Source organism: Salmo salar, chromosome ssa16 (genome assembly GCF_905237065.1).
Source record: "Salmo salar chromosome ssa16, Ssal_v3.1, whole genome shotgun sequence".
Classification (NCBI taxonomy): Eukaryota; Metazoa; Chordata; class Actinopteri; order Salmoniformes; family Salmonidae; genus Salmo; species Salmo salar.
In genome coordinates, this window is record NC_059457.1 from 16,437,064 (window position 1) to 16,453,367 (window position 16,304).

General features: G+C 42.5%; 1 protein-coding gene across 1 annotated transcript in view; it reads right to left on the bottom strand.

Moving 5' to 3' along the window:
• Nucleotides 1-928: 928 nt before the first annotated feature.
• Nucleotides 929-16,304, bottom strand: part of mapk12a (mitogen-activated protein kinase 12a) — a 28,380-nt gene continuing 13,004 nt past the window's right edge. Inside the window, exons 2-12 of the mRNA XM_014148206.2 lie at nt 6,223-6,352; nt 5,777-5,835; nt 5,430-5,541; nt 5,276-5,305; nt 5,147-5,194; nt 2,928-3,042; nt 2,508-2,579; nt 2,162-2,241; nt 1,995-2,073; nt 1,624-1,797; nt 929-1,192 (exon numbers count right to left, since the gene is read on the bottom strand). Of these exons, the coding sequence (XP_014003681.1) occupies nt 1,125-1,192; nt 1,624-1,797; nt 1,995-2,073; nt 2,162-2,241; nt 2,508-2,579; nt 2,928-3,042; nt 5,147-5,194; nt 5,276-5,305; nt 5,430-5,541; nt 5,777-5,835; nt 6,223-6,352 (967 nt within the window). The 3' untranslated portion in view covers nt 929-1,124. The remainder of the gene's footprint in view (nt 1,193-1,623; nt 1,798-1,994; nt 2,074-2,161; nt 2,242-2,507; nt 2,580-2,927; nt 3,043-5,146; nt 5,195-5,275; nt 5,306-5,429; nt 5,542-5,776; nt 5,836-6,222; nt 6,353-16,304) is intronic.

A 16,304-nucleotide genomic window follows, 5' to 3' on the forward strand; every position in this document is an offset into this window, starting at 1 on the left:
TACCTAAAGATATTGCTTTTCATCAATTTGTTATTGGGCTCATTTCTGGGTAATATTACATCTTAAACGGTTTAATATAGGCTATATGTCATCATTGAGAGGGGGGATGGTTTTATATTTTCTTCTCCAAACAAACAGTGTAAATATCAGATTTTATGGTTGGCTACAATATAAAGATAATTGCCCAGACTGCAAATGAAACATGAAATCACCCATGATTGAATATAACTTGCTTTCCTGTGATCTTGGCCTGGTGTGCAACTGGCAAATGTACCTGAATGTCAAGCCCTGGCCTGGTACCCAGGCTAACTGCCTTCCCTTTTTGAAGACATGTATTTTCATTGTTAGAGCGGTGAGTATCTGGTCAATAATAATGGATAATCTGTGGGTACACGCAATATCGCAATTGGGGGTGCGCTGCATCATTCATGGGGGACGACATGTTTACTGTTGCCTTGTTTTATTCTAGGCAGAGCATTCACTGCATGTTCCCATCATAAAACATACTTTTATTTTATTTTACATACATCTAAAAAAAAAACTATATTGATTACATATTGGGGTTAGTAGCCTAATGGCATAATATTTGCATAGTGGCATATCTGGGATTTTTTTGGAACAACTGGGTTAATAAAAAATACAACCAGTGTAAGGAAAAATTACAGTAAATGGCAAATAAACAAATAGATTTTTTTGCGCAACTTTTTACAGGCTACCAATGATTTTTATGTGTGTGCATTCCTTGGCAGAAAACTGCTTCTGTGCTTACACTTTAGTAAATGGTTTTCAGATGTTGTTTGGCTGTATGGTATTGTTCTTTCATTAAGGCAATAAGAGGGAATTACAAGGTTTAGGAAAGATCAGTAGTGGTTACCGACAAATATTTAGACTACACAGCTACACACACACACAAGGAAACATCCTAGAATGTCAGTTGAATATGGGCTTTATACAGGAGGCAACAACACATTGGTGTGAAAATGGCTGAAAAACTACACACAAGGGGAGGACCCCCACACACACATACACACACGATGGACTGAGAATGTTGATTGAACAGAGGATGGCACACTTGTAAAAATGGTGGTGGGGGGGGGTTGTTTTCCCATGTGTGACGCTTCATCTTACAGTGCGGTTTCCCTGGACTCTACCACTATGGGCTGGAAAGACAGGATCTCTGTGAACGTGTGACCTGTCAACAAACAGAAGGAGAAAGAGAAGACAGATACATAACATATCAGTGTTTACATAGAGAAGGTTATCATTGAAATTCATGGAGGAGAATGAAATTCTGAAAATATGCGTATTGTAGTAGCTCATTGTAAAATACATCAGCAACACATGAAAAGTAAGTCCCTGCTCCAGTGAGGCCTGACTCTGTCATACCACCCCAGAACTTCTGGATATGCTTTAAAAATGCCTTAAATAGTGGTTTAATGTTAACCACCTCACCTCTGTCCTGGGATCATATTCATTAGGGCACACAGTAGCAAAACGTTTTGCAACAGAAAACGAGCACTTCTAATGGACAAGTCCAGGTAATCCTCGCTGTTTCAGTACATAATCTTCCATTTGGAGCCAATGAATACACCCTGGGTTCTGTCCCAGCCTTCCCCTCCTTACGTTTCCACTGCTCCAGAGGCAGATCAGAGTTGTCTACAGAGTGGTCGTATGGCTGGGCCTCGGTCTCCTCTTCTGGCTCCCTGAACTCTGAGAAGTATGGCAGGGCGAGGGCCGCCGCTGCCGTCACCCTGCTCTCTGGGTCCAGCAGCAGCATGCGCTCTATAACTGTCACCGCTGGAGATGAAGGGAAGGGAGATATAGAATAAAATCAAGTCAAATTTAATTTAAAGTGCATCATCAGAGTCTCAATACACCTAAGAGGAGGGAATGCACACATCTAAACAGAGAGATACAGACAGCAGACATAGGAACAGTAGTCATGACGATGGGATACTGCAGATTCACTATACATGACATGGTGATGGTCTTACCCTGTGGGTTGACTGTGGAAAAGAGTGCCTGAAGGTCTTTCTTTTGCACTTTGGGAAGGCTTTTGACATAGTTTTTAGCCTGAGAAAGAGAACGTCAACCTATTTAATCAAGGCCTGTGTGCATGTAGACCTATAGTATGTGTTTGGCATGTAAGTACATGACTCACATCCTGAGACTGCAGTTTGGTGATGAACTCCTGAGTGGGTGTCCCTGTGATCTTCATGATCTCAGTCAGCTGATCCAGGTCTGTGCTCCACAGGTCAAGGTTCAAAGGTCAAACTACATACTGAACACATCCTCATCGAGAAACACATTGCGTCTAGTGTGAAAGTGAAACAAAACCTTCTGGCCATGATAAGGTTATAATCTAGTTCTAGTCAGTCAAACCGAAAAGTAAGAATGGAAGCAAGTATGATTCCAACATAAACAACATTAACCACAGTAATAAAGTTTCATATGTGTATTGTGCAACAGTGGATAGGAGGGCTCATGGGAAGGTCAGATCAGGATACGGTCATTGCCTTTGAACAGTGGTTTCCCTGACAGCATCTCTGCCATGATGCAGCCCACAGACCAGATGTCCACTGAGAAGAGAGGAAAGGGAGAGAATACTGTTAACTGATAGAAAGAACCTCCATTAACATGGTTGGTGTTTAAATCTGGTAAAACCATGTTGAAGGGCATTCATCACTAGGCAGAAAATACAGGCTTGAGCACTACCTTGTGGACATTCTACCATTCTCTATGGGCTTTAACGCATTCAGTTGACTCTGTCATCTATGTAGACCACTCAGATGAATTTACATCCTTGTTAAAAAGCTGATCCAGGATCTGTTGTCTGTATTCCAGTATTAGCCTTAACCATCAGCGACTTGACAACACATCTGATCCTGGACCAGTTAAGAGGAGTGTTTGCATGGTGTGCTGCTGACCAGTCTGGGTGTAGTGCATCCAGCTGAGGATGACCTCCGGGGCTCTGTACCAGCGGGTCACCACGTAGCCTGTCATCTCACTGTCCGCCTGCCGCGCCAGGCCAAAGTCCAGGATCTGACACAGACACAACACACTTTTATTATTACTGGACATTACATTTGCATTTTAGTCATTCAGCTGATGCTCTCTGCATTCAACTAATGTAGGTAAAACAACCACATACAGTTGAAGTCGGAAGTTTACATACACTTAGGTCGGAGTCATTAAAACTCGTTTTTCAACCACTCCACAAATGTCTTGTTAACAAACTATAGTTTTGGCAAGTTGGTTAGGACATCTACTTTGTACATGACACAAGTAATTTTTCCAACAATTGTTTACAGACAGATTATTTCACTTATAATTCACTGGATCACAATTCCAGTGGGTCAGAAGTTTACATACACTAAGTTGACTGTGCCTTTAAACAGCTTGGAAAATTCCTGAAAATTTGGTCATGGCTTTAGAAGCTTCTGATAGGCTAATTGACATCATTTGAATAAATTGGAGGTGTACCTGTGGATGTATTTCAAGTCCTACCTTCAAGCTTAACATCATGGGAAAATTAAAAGAAATCAGCCAAGACCTCAGAAAGTGTGGTTCATCCTTGGGAGCAATTTCCAAACGCCTGAAGGTACCACATTCATCTGTACAAACAATAGTACGCAAGTATAAACACCATGGGATCACGCAGCCGTCATACCGCTCAGGAAGGAGATGCGTTCTGTCTCCTAGAGATGAAAGTACTTTGGGGCGAAAAGTGCAAATCAATCCCAGAACAACAGCAAAGGACCTTGTGAAGATGCTGGAGGAAACAGGCACAAAAGTATCTATATCCACAGTAAAACGAGTCCTATATCGACATAAACTGAAAGGCCGCTCAGCAAGGAAGAAGCCACTGCTCCAAAACCGCCATAAAAAAGGCAGACTACGGTTTGCAACTGCACATGGGGACAAAGATTGTACTTTTTGGAGAAATGTCCTCTGGTCTGATGAAGCAAAAATAGAACTGTTTGGCCATAATGACCATCGTTATGTTTGGAGGAAAAAGGGGGAGGCTTGCAAGCCGAAGAACACCATCCCAACAATGAAACACGAGGGTGGCAGCATCATGTTGTGGGGGTGCTTTACTGCAGGAGGGACTGGTGCACTTCACAAAATAGATGGCATCATGAGGCAGGAACATTATGTGGGTATATTGAAGCAACATCTCAAGACATCAGTCAGGAAGTTAAAGCTTGGTCGCAAATGGGTCTTTCAAAATGGACAATGACCCCAAGCATACTTCCAAAGTTGTGGCAAAATGGCTTAAGGATAACAAAGTCAAGGTATTGGTGTGGACATCACAAAGCCCTGACCTCAATCCTATAGAAAATGTGTGGGCAGAACTGAAAAAGCATGTGCGAGCAAGGAGGCCTACAAACCTGACTCAGTTACACCAGCTCTGTCAGGAGGAATGGGACAAAATTCACCCAATTTATTGTGGGAAGCTTGTGGAAGGCTACCCGAAACGTTTGACCCAAGTTAAACAATTTAAAGGCAATGCTACCAAATACTAATTGAGTGTATGTAAACTTCTGACCCACTGGGAATGTGATGAAAGAAATAAAAGCTGAAATAAATCACTCTCTCTACTATTATTCTGACATTTCACATTCTTAAAATAAAGTGGTGATCCTAACTGACCTAAGACTGGGAATTTTTACTAGGATTAAATGTCAGGAATTGTGAAAAACTGAGTTTAAATGTATTTGGCTTAGGTGTATGTAAACTTCCAACTTCAACTGTATCACAATCATAAGTAAAACATCCTTCAAAATAGCCGCTGTCAGTCAAAGTAATCAATTGCACATCAGTGGGACAGTTCATGACTGCACTATACCGTTGTACCTACATCATAACAGCTATAACACTCCAAAATAATATGGAAGTCATTATTGCTGCAAAACTGTGCTCATGCATCAAACCATGACAAGAAAGTCAACAGAGAGAAATGTTGTCTGTTGGTCTGTGCAAAGGCTATTAAAGATTCCCTCTTTCAGCCAGTAGTTTTGAAAGTGGTGCTCACGAGCCAAAAGTTGTCCCTGTTTTTTTTGTGTGCAATTCGTATGATATGTTACGAATCCAATTCATATGATATGTTATAGGTTATCAGAGCACTGGGTGTGTGACTGCGTACCTTGAGCTCACATTCCTGATTAACGGCCAGATTCCCTGGTTTGAGGTCCTGCAGATACAAACATTCATTGGGTCATTTTGAGTAGCCGCTCACACACAAACACACACAGGAAAAAGGAGATTCACTTACCCTATGAATTATGCCAGCAGAATGGATATACTGTAATAAAAGAATACAACAGGCATTTCCATCAATAACATACAATATCAGGGTGTACACATATTTATATACATGCATGTACTGTATAGAAGTATTCATGAGATTGTGTGTGACTGAGACACACCTTGAGTCCTTTCAGCATCTGATAGACCAGGAACTGTACTTTGTCCTCTGAGAGCTGCTGTAACTTCATCAACTTCCCCAGATCGGTTCCCATGAAAGGCATCACCAGATAGCTGAGTGAGAGAGCGAGAGAGCGAGAGAGCGAGAGAGAGAGAGAGAGAGAGAGAGAGAGAGAGACTAAATGTCTACATATCTTCGCAATGACCAACCAACATGGAGAGGAAAGATGGAACTTTGACTTTGCTAAACATCCAGTGGTGTGGAATGTGGATATTGTCTCCAACTTCCATTTTTTGTTTACTTGACGTTCGTGACCAAATATGAAAAGAAAATTAAAAGTGTACTCACAAATCATGGAATCTGTCTAAGGAGAGGTCAGCAGTGAATACATCCACAAGGCCAATCACCTAACCCCAGGGAGAGAACGAGGGAAAATAAACAACTTATATTAGGTTTTGATCAGGTTGTTACATAGCAGTTGGAGAGGAGATACAGAAAGAAACAAACACCCTATAAGCCTAGCTTACAGTATATTGCTAATAAGCCTAGTGTTTTTAGGGCAGGTATGCACAACTCTGGTCTTCGGGAGCCTCTCTGCTTTTCATCCTTGCCATTTAATCAGAGACTGTGTGTGGAGTGGATTACCCAAGGCAATCACTTAGGCTACTTGCTTGCAATTACTAAGTGTCACTCAGGGCGCAAAAATGCCTTGAGGACTGCAACCCTTAAGGACTAAAGTAGTGCAATTAAATGGGATAAGGGTTGATTTCGGACTATTGGCTTGCAAGTCTTACATTTTCATGTTTCATGTGTTTGAGCAACCTCAGCTCCCGATAAGCCCTCTTAGCAAAGAGCTCAGACTGGAAGGGCCTGTGGAGCTTCTTGATGGCCACCTTGGTCCCTGTCCTGAAGTCCACCGCAGAGCTGGAGACGGACATGGAGATGAGGGTGAGATGGAAGGAGAGAGGAAGAGTTGTACAAGGTCCTCTGGTTCTCAAATAGTTATTTAAAACATACATTTTAGCTTTGAGTCCTATACAAACGCGGAATCAGGTTATTTTCGTTTTAACTCCATTGGTCGTAGGCCTCCCACAGTGAACAAAATTCTCTACTTTCTGTTTTATCATTTTCTTTTGCGGACAACCAGGGCTACAAGTAGAACACAAAACAATTTGACATAAACATTTAAATTCATGGATTTTAATGACAAATGTCAATAAACAAATAAGGTCTTGTAATGCGTATGCTAGGAGTCGGGAAGCAAGTACAGGGAGTGAATTTAATAATAACTGAAACACGAGTAGCGTACCAACATAAAAACACAGGAACAGAATCAATAACACCTGGGGAAAGAACCAAAGGGAGTGACAGATATAGGGGAGGAAATCAGGAAGGTGATGGAGTCTAGGTGAGTCTCATGAAGCGCAGGTGCTTCGTTACGATGGTGGCAGGTGTGCGTAATGATCAGTAACCTGGTGACAACGAGCGCCAGAGAGGAGGAGTGGGAGTAGACGTGACAGTACCCCCTCCCTGATGCGCGGCTCCAGCCACAGGACGCAGACCAGAGGGACGGTCCTGAGGACCAGGCCAATCTCGCTTCTGCTGAGGTGTGGGAACCTGCAGAGCCAGCGGAGGCGCGGGAACCTGTAGAGCCAGCTGAGTCGCTGGAGTCCGATGAGCCGGCTGAGGCATGGGATTCCGACGAACCAGCTGAGGCATGGAAGCCTGACGAGCTAGCTGAGGCATCCCCGTTAGCGTTGGCAACGGAAGCCTGATGAGCCAACCGAGGCTTGAGAACCTGTCGAGCCAGCTGAGGCATCCCCGGTTGCTTTGGCAGCCGCCCTTGGACCCGACGGCACGAGTTAAAAAAAAAATCACTGTTGCTTCCCTTTGGTGAGGCGTTATTCTGTAACGTGTACGCTAGGAGTCGGGAAGCAAGTACAGGGAGTGAATTTAATAATTATTGAAACATGGAACAAAACAAGAACCACGAGTAGCGTACCAACATAAAACACAGGAACAGAATCACTAACGCCTGGGGAAAGAACCAAAGGGAGTGACAGATATAGGGGAGGAAATCAGGAAGGTAATGGAGTCCAGGTGAGTGTCATGAAGCGCAGGTGTGCGTAAAGATGGTGGCAGGTGTGCATAATGATGAGTAGTAACCTGGTGACAATGAACGCCAGAGAGGAGGACCGGGAGTAGAAGGGACAGGTCTGCCAAGCAAAAGCCTGAAATTGTTTGCTTAGTGGGAAATTAATATCCAACTCGTCAGTGACAATTGTGTGGAGTTGGGAGTTTGTGACAGAAACTATGTGAGCTTATTACAGTATTATAGACACTATGACCTGTGATTTCCTATGATCTTCTATGTAGAATAACCTCTTACCTTCTAACGACTCGTGTGGCTTGTGAGCGTCATAGAGCAAAACAGTGCATGTCCGTAAGAGTCTCAGCTTTTCATAGATGGGTCATAATAGTTTGTAGCTCAAACCGTTCAGACTTTACAGACGTTTTTGTGAGAAGAACCATTTTCGGGATCCGCCCTTGACTCACAAACACAGCTATAGCTCAGCCCTAACCTCGATGTGGATGAAGATTTCTACTTCAATGAGTCGGCGGCACAGGACATACTGTTAGCCCCGGACCTAATCACCGACACCCTGAAGAGAAAGAGACGGCGATATAGAGGCCGACGTGCGGGTACCCTGATGAAACTACGGAGGGGAGTAAATAATCCACCTCTACCCTCTGTTCTATTGGTGAATGTACACGAGCTCCGTTCGAGACTATCCTATCAACAGGATCTGAAGAACTATAATATTTTATGTTTCTCTGAAACAATAATATTCTAGCTGGTTTTTCTATGCATCGGCAGGACAGAACCGCAGCGTCGGGTAAGCTCAAGGGGAATGGTGTGTGTCTCTTTGATAGCAACAGCTGGTGCGCAAGCTCTAATATTAAGGAAGTCTTGAGGTTCTGCTCGTCTGAGTTAGAATACCTCATGATAAGCTGTAGACCCTTCTATTTACCAATTGTTTTCATCCATTATATTTTATTTACCATCACAAACCGATGCTGGCACTAAGACCGCACTCAAGGAGCTGTATAGGGCCATAAGCAAACAAGAAAATGCTCATTCAGAGGCAAAGGTCGTAGTGGCCTGTGATTTTAATGCAGGAAAACCATTTTACCTCATTTCTACCAGCATGTCACCTTTGCAACTAGAGGTGAAAAAACTCTAGATCACCTTTAGTCTACACAAAGAGACACATACAAAGCAAGCTCTCCCTCGTCATCCGCTGACCATAACTCTATCCTCCTGATTCCTGCTTACAAGCAAACACTCAAACAAGAAGTAACAGCTGAATACGGAAATGGTCAGATGAAGCTGATGAAGCTACAGCACATTTTTTCTAGCACAGACTGGAATATGTTCGGAAATTCATCCGATGGCATTGAGGAGTTTACCACATCAGTCACCAGCTTCATTAATAAGTGTATCGACAACGTCGTCCACACAGTGACTGTACGTACATATGCCAACCAGAAGCTATTGATTATAGGCAACATCCGCACTGAGTTAGAGCTGCCGCTTTCAAGGAGCAAGACACGCAAAGCTTCATTACAGGACTAATATCGAATTTTAATACACTGATTGATGCTCGTCGGATGTGGCAGGGCTTGCAAACTATCACGGGTTACAAAGGGAAACCCAGCCATGCGCAGCCCAGTGACACGAGCCTAAGAGACTAGCTAAATGCCTTCTATGCTCGTGTCGAGCCAAGCAACACTGAATTATGTGTGAGAGAACCAACTGTTCTGGATGACTGTGTGATCACACTTTCTGTAACCGATGTGAGTATGACCTTTAACCTGTCTGGGCTAGGGGGCAGTATTTTCACGGCCAGATGAAAAACGTACCCAATTTAAACAGGTTACTACTCTGGCCCAGAAACTAGAATATGCATATTATTAGTAGATTTGGATAGAAAACACTCTGAAGTTTCTAAAACAGTTTGAATGGTGTCTGTGAGTATAACAGAACTCATATGGCAGGCAAAAACCTGAGAAAAAGTCAACCAGGAAGTGGAGGATCTGAGAGTTGTAGTTCTTCTTTCTAGTCCCTTTCGAAACTACAGTATCTGTGGGGTTACGTTGCACCTCCTAAGGATTCCATTGGCTGTCAAAAGCCTTCAGAAAGTTGTTTCAGCATTCTCCTGTCACTGGGCAGATAATAGGAGCTCAGTTACTGAGTGGACTGCCTGGCAACAAAGGGATTGGATATGCTCGATCCCGCGAGTGCGCAAGCTTTTTCTCCTTGAATGAATACGCTATTGTCCGGTTGGAATATTATCGCAATTTTACGTTAAAAATACCATAAAGATTGATTTTAAACAGCGTTTGACATGCTTCTAAGTACGGTAATGGAACATTTGGACTTTTTGTCTCTGGTTTTGCACTCGCGCGTTATGCCTTTGGATAGTGCTCTGAACGCATGAACAAAATGGAGGTATTTGGACATAAATATGGATTATTATTTCGAACAAAAACAAAATTTCTTGTGGAAGTAGCAGTCCTGGGAATGCATTCTGACGAAGATCAGCAAAGGTAAGAGAATATTTCTTATACTAATTCTGAGTTTAGGTGGCCCCGAACTTGGCGGGTGTCTGTATAGCTTGTGGGATGGCTGAGCTATGTACTCAGAATATTGAAAAATATGCTTTCTCCGTAAAGCTATTTTAAAATCTGACACAGTGGTTGCATCCAGGAGTAGTCTATCTATAATTCTTTAAATAATTTTTAGATATTTTGTCAACGTTTATGATGAGTATTTTTGTAAATTGATGTGCACATTCACCGGAGGTTTTGGTGGGAATACATTTTCTGAACATCACGCGCCAATGTAAAATGCTGTTTTTGGATATAAATATGAACTTTATCGAACAAAGCATACATGTATTGTGTAACATAATGTCCTAGGAGTGTCATCTGATGAAGATCGTCAAAGGTTAGTGCTTCATTTAGCTGTGTTTTGGGTTTTATTGACGCATGTCCTTGCTTGGAAAATGGCTGTGTGATTATTTTTGTCTATGTACTCTCCTAACATAATCTAATGTTTTGCTTTCACTGTAAAGCCTTTTTGAAATCGGACAATGTGCTTACATCAAGGAGAAGTGTATCTTTAAAATGGTGTAAAATAGTTGTATGTTTGAGACAGTTGAATTATGACATTTTGTTGTTTTTGAATTTGCCGCCCTGATATTTCACTGGCTGTGTCCTGCAGGTGGGAAGCTAGCGTCCCACGTAGCCCATAGAAGTTAAACAGGTTACCATTCACAAGGCCGCAGGGCCAGACAGATTACCAGGACACATACTCAGAGCATGCACCGACAAGCTGGCAAGTCTCTTACATGTTTCAAACAGACCACCATAGTCCGTGTATCCAAGAACGACATAGTAACTTGTTTAAATGTCTATCGCACCGTAGCACTCGCATCTGTAGCCGCAGATGACAGGCCTTATTCCCGACAATGATGAGACAGCCTATAGGGAGTTCAGAGACCTGGCAGTATGGTGCCAGGACAACAACCTCTCCCTCAACATCAGCAAGACAAAGGAGCTGATCGTGGACTACAGGAAATGGAAGGCCGAGCACTCCCCCATTTACATCAACAGGGCTGTAGTGGAGCGGGTCGCGGGCTTCAAGTTCCTCAGTGTCCACATCACTCGGGATCTATCATGGTCCAAAAACACCAACACAGTCGTAAAGAGGGGACAACAATGCCTCTTCCGCCTTAGGAGGGTGAAAAAAATGTGGCCACAGATCCTCAAAAAGTTCTACAGCTGTACCATTGAGAGCATCTTGACTGGCTGCATCACTGCTTAGTATGGCAACTGCTTGGCATCCGACCACGAGGCGCTACAGAGAGTAGTGTGGACAGCCCAGTATATCACTGGGGCCGAGCTCCCTGCCATCCAGGACCTCTATAGCAGGCGGTGTCAGAAGACTCCCGCCACCTAAGTCATAGACTGTTCTCTCAGCTACCGCACGGCAAGCGGTAACATGAACAGCTTCTAACTCCAAGCCATAAGACTGATAAATAGCTAACCAAATAGCTACCCGGGCTATCTGCATTGACCCTTTTTGCAGTAACGTTTTTGACTCATTACAGTGAACACGCTGCTGCTATTGTTTACCATTTTTCACTTTAATCATAGTTATCAAATCAAATCATTGTATTGGTCACATACACATATTTAGCAGATGTTATGCATTAGTATCTAACAATTCACATGTATGTACATGTATGTATATGTACATACCTACTTCAATTACCTCGTAACCCTGCTCATCGACTTGGTACTATTACTCCTTGTATATAGGAAAGTTATAGTTACTCACTATGTATCTATTATCACTTTTTATTATTATTATGTGTTTTAATTTTCTATTATTTCTCTATTTTCTTTCTCTCTGCATTGTTGGGAAGCATTTCACTGTTAGTCCACACCTGTTCTTTACGCATGTGATGAATAAAATGTGATTTGATTTTAAATAGACTAACACAATGTAACAACCCAGCAGTCTGTAGTTCAAGGCCCTTCCCACCGCCTATACACTTATTATTCCTTCGGTCTTTTCTCATTTTGAAATGGACAAAAATTACAAAAGATGTAAGGAATAATACCGCCATCTGGCGGTAGCAGGGCTACAATACACTATTTCTCAGCCAAACCTAGAAAGCAATGCCAAATTCGACTTTGCACTCCTGAACAACACGATTTTTAAAACTTTTGTCAAAGGCTAAAGTCTACTAAACTTAGTCCACTTTGTTCATAACAGATTCTGGTTTTGGGAACAGAAAACTGCATTGAGATCAAATGTTTCATCGATGAGAAAATTTGCAGAATGTAGGCCAAAATCCGTCTTGTCCCATTACACTCACTACCATAATTGGTAGAGTGGAAACGCCAAGCGGATGCTTCATATTTATACATCCTTTATACACTGCTCAAAAAAATAAAGGGAACACTTAAACAACACAATGTAACTCCAAGTCAATCACACTTCTGTGAAATCAAACTGTCCACTTAGGAAGCAACACTGATTGACAATAAATTTCACATGCTGTTGTGCAAATGGAATAGACAACAGGTGGAAATTATAGGCAATTAGCAAGACACCCCCAATAAAGGAGTGGTTCTGCAGGTGGGGACCACAGACCACTTCTCAGTTCCTATGCTTCCTGGCTGATGTTTTGGTCACTTTTGAATGCTGGCGGTGCTTTCACTCTAGTGGTAGCATGAGACGGAGTCTACAACCCACACAAGTGGCTCAGGTAGTGCAGCTCATCCAGGATGGCACATCAATGCGAGCTGTGGCAAGAAGGTTTGCTGTGTCTGTCAGCGTAGTGTCTAGAGCATGGAGGCGCTACCAGGAGACAGGCCAGTACATCAGGAGACGTGGAGGAGGCCGTAGGAGGGCAACAACCCAGCAGCAGGACCGCTACCTCCGCCTTTGTGCAAGGAGGAGCAGGAGAAGCACTGCCAGAGCCCTGCAAAATGACCTCCAGCAGGCCACAAATGTGCATGTGTCTGCTCAAACGGTCAGAAACAGACTCCATGAGGGTGGTATGAGGGCCCGACGTACACAGGTGGGGGTTGTGCTTACAGCCCAACACCGTGCAGGACGTTTGGCATTTGCCAGAGAACACCAAGTTTGGCAAATTCGCCACTGGCGCCCTGTGCTCTTCACAGATGAAAGCAGGTTCACACTGAGCACGTGACAGACGTGACAGAGTCTGGAGACGCCGTGGAGAACGTTCTGCTGCCTGCAACATCCTCCAGCATGACCGGTTTGGCGGTGGGTCAGTCATGTGCTCGCCAGAGGTAGCCTGACTGCCATTAGGTACCGAGATGAGATCCTCAGACCCCTTGTGAGACCATATGCTGGTGCGGTTGGCCCTGGGTTCCTCCTAATGCAAGACAATGCTAGACCTCATGTGGCTGGAGTGTGTCAGCAGTTCCTGCAAGAGGAAGGCATTGATGCTATAGACCGCCCGTTCCCTAGACCTGAATCCAATTGAGCACATCTGGGACATCATGTCTCGCTCCATCCATCAACGCCACGTTGCACCACAGACTGTCCAGGAGTTGGCGGATGCTTTAGTCCAGGTCTGGGAGGAGATCCCTCAGGAGACCATCCGCCACCTCATCAGGAGCATTCCCGGGCGTTGTAGGGAAGTCATACAGGCACGTGGAGGCCACACACACTACTGAGCCTCATTTTGACTTGTTTTAAGGACATTACATCAAAGTTGGATCAGCCTGTAGTGTGGTTTTCCACTTTAATTTTGAGTGTGACTCCAAATCCAGACCTCCATGGGTTGATAAATTGGATTTCCATTGATTATTTTTGTGTGATTTTGTTGTCAGCACATTCAACTATGTAAAGAAAAAAGTATTTAATAAGATTATTTCTTTCATTCAGATCTAGGATGTGTTTTTTAAGTGTTCCCTTTATTTTTTTGAGCAGTATACATCCAGTGAAATATGTCTCCTTGTTCTATCTATGGCAATGTTTCTTTGTAATAGAACATGTTACTACTGTATATATGAAAGTCAAAGCCATCGATCATGTGACACCATTCATTTCTATGTGAATACTCTTTTGAAGCCAAATTAATGCGCAGTGTGACCTACTCTAAGAAGTGACGTTGCAGGCTAACTCCAGTTGAAGGACAACCTGGGTACTGCAGGCTGCCATTAGCAACTAAATAAACCTTATAACTACTTATGTGTGCGATTTTTTTTAATTTTATAATTGGTTCAGTGACTTACATCTGGTGTATTAGAAGCAATTATTGGTACCATGATTGTCTTCGGAAAAAAATATTAGTTACATGAAGATTGGCAATTTTCCATTCACTATAATGAGGAATTCTGTTTTCTGCAAACAATTACATACAGGACTGTGGTCAGGCTTGAACTTCCTTGGCTTCAATTAATTCAATTCAAGTTTTCTGCGTGTGCCGACGCAGAAAACAGTGAAGTTGATCGATCTACGTCGAGGGAGGAGCAGATTTTTTTATATATATATGACAACATTTGTTGGCACATTTAATTCTTACACATTTTCTTAGAAAAATAGTATATTTCAAATTTGGGAACTGCTACACTTGAAACCAATCAGAACTTCCGTACATACACCTCGTGATGAAGGCAGCCAATGGCCTGCTTCTAAGATGTAAACAGCCTCACATGAAATCGTGATCTGCTGTCAGCTCCCAAAGACTGAACAAATATAAATATCTGTTTTCGAGTACACTTTAAATATGCAGCATGCAATAGGAATGGTCTTGATCATATGAAGAGGTAACGCCGTTGACCATTTAGCTAATTTATTGAAAGCTAGCCAATGTTACAGTTGACTAGCCTAGCCAGCTGTAAACACACAGTTCTAAACATCTTTGCTGTAAACGTCAATGTGCCTGTTCAGGTAGCTAGTTTTTCATTAGCTATCTCTGTCAGTAAATTCAATTTTGAATAATGTTTTGTCATGATTGTCTAATTTCAAGTAACTAGCTGAAGGCTTAAAGAAACATTCAATCATATAATTTGCATAGAAACCCAAATAAAAGCATGCAGATAAAGATGTGTGTCATAAGTTATTGTATGCTAGAATGGCGGTTTAAAAACGACACCTGCATATTAGCCAATACATGTGGAATAGCCTACACATATACCATACCTTGCAATCCAATCTTCTCTAAAAACAGTTGTACAATGTGCTCTGCAATAAGATAACCAGTTTGATTTCTAAACCAGATGAGTTCTCAAATAGCAGCTGCCCAACACCATGCTGGGTATGCATAATATCGAATGCATTGGAATATAACGTATGGAGAATGATAAAGAGCCTGTAGGATTATAGGTAAAGCAGTAGGGAAATGAATGTTTGTGTTTCAAATACTAAATGTTCAGTAAATGTGAGTATATTTAGGTGAGTTAATTGATTGTAACTACTAACCTAATAAAAGTTGACAGTGCCAAAATCTTGCCAATCCATTCATTATTCTATAACTATGACTGAGTGCGAGATGTACGTTTCATGTGTAACAAACAGGGTTGGTTACGTTTCCACTTGACACTGCAGAAATGTGTATTTCATGTTTATGTACTCTAATTGGTTGGTTCAAGTCAGATGTCAATAAAGTGTTATGCCATTGGTCATGCTTGCAGATAGAGGGAATTCGCACGTATTCTTTTTTCATATTTATAATGTGTACGAGTTCGCAATGTACATGTCCTGATGTGCGTATGTATCTACAGTGTTTGGAAAGTATTCAGACCCCTTGACTTTTTCCACATTTTGTTACAACCTTATTCTAGAATGTATTTAAAAGATTTATTCCCTTATCAATCTACACACAATACCCCATAATAACAAAGCAAAAACAGGTTTTTATATAATTTTTTGCAACCCCCCAACATTTACATAATTATTCAGACCCTTTACTCAGTACTTTGTTTAAGCACATTTGGCAGTGATTACAGCCTCAAGTCTTCTTGGGTATGAAGCTACAAGCTTGGCACATCTGTATTTGGGGAGTTTCTCTTATTCCTCTCTGCAGATCATCTCAAGCTCTGTCAGGTTGGATAGGGAGCGTTGCTGTACAGCTATTTTCAGGTCTCTCCAGAGATGTTTGATCGGGTTGAAGTCCAGGCTCTGGCTGGGCCACTCAAGGACATTCAGAGACTTGTCCCAAAGCCACTCCTGCGTTGTCTTGGCTGTGTGCTTTGAAGGTGAACCTTCGCCCCAGTCTGAGATCCTGAGCACTCTGGAGCATGTTTTCATCAAGGATCTTTCTGT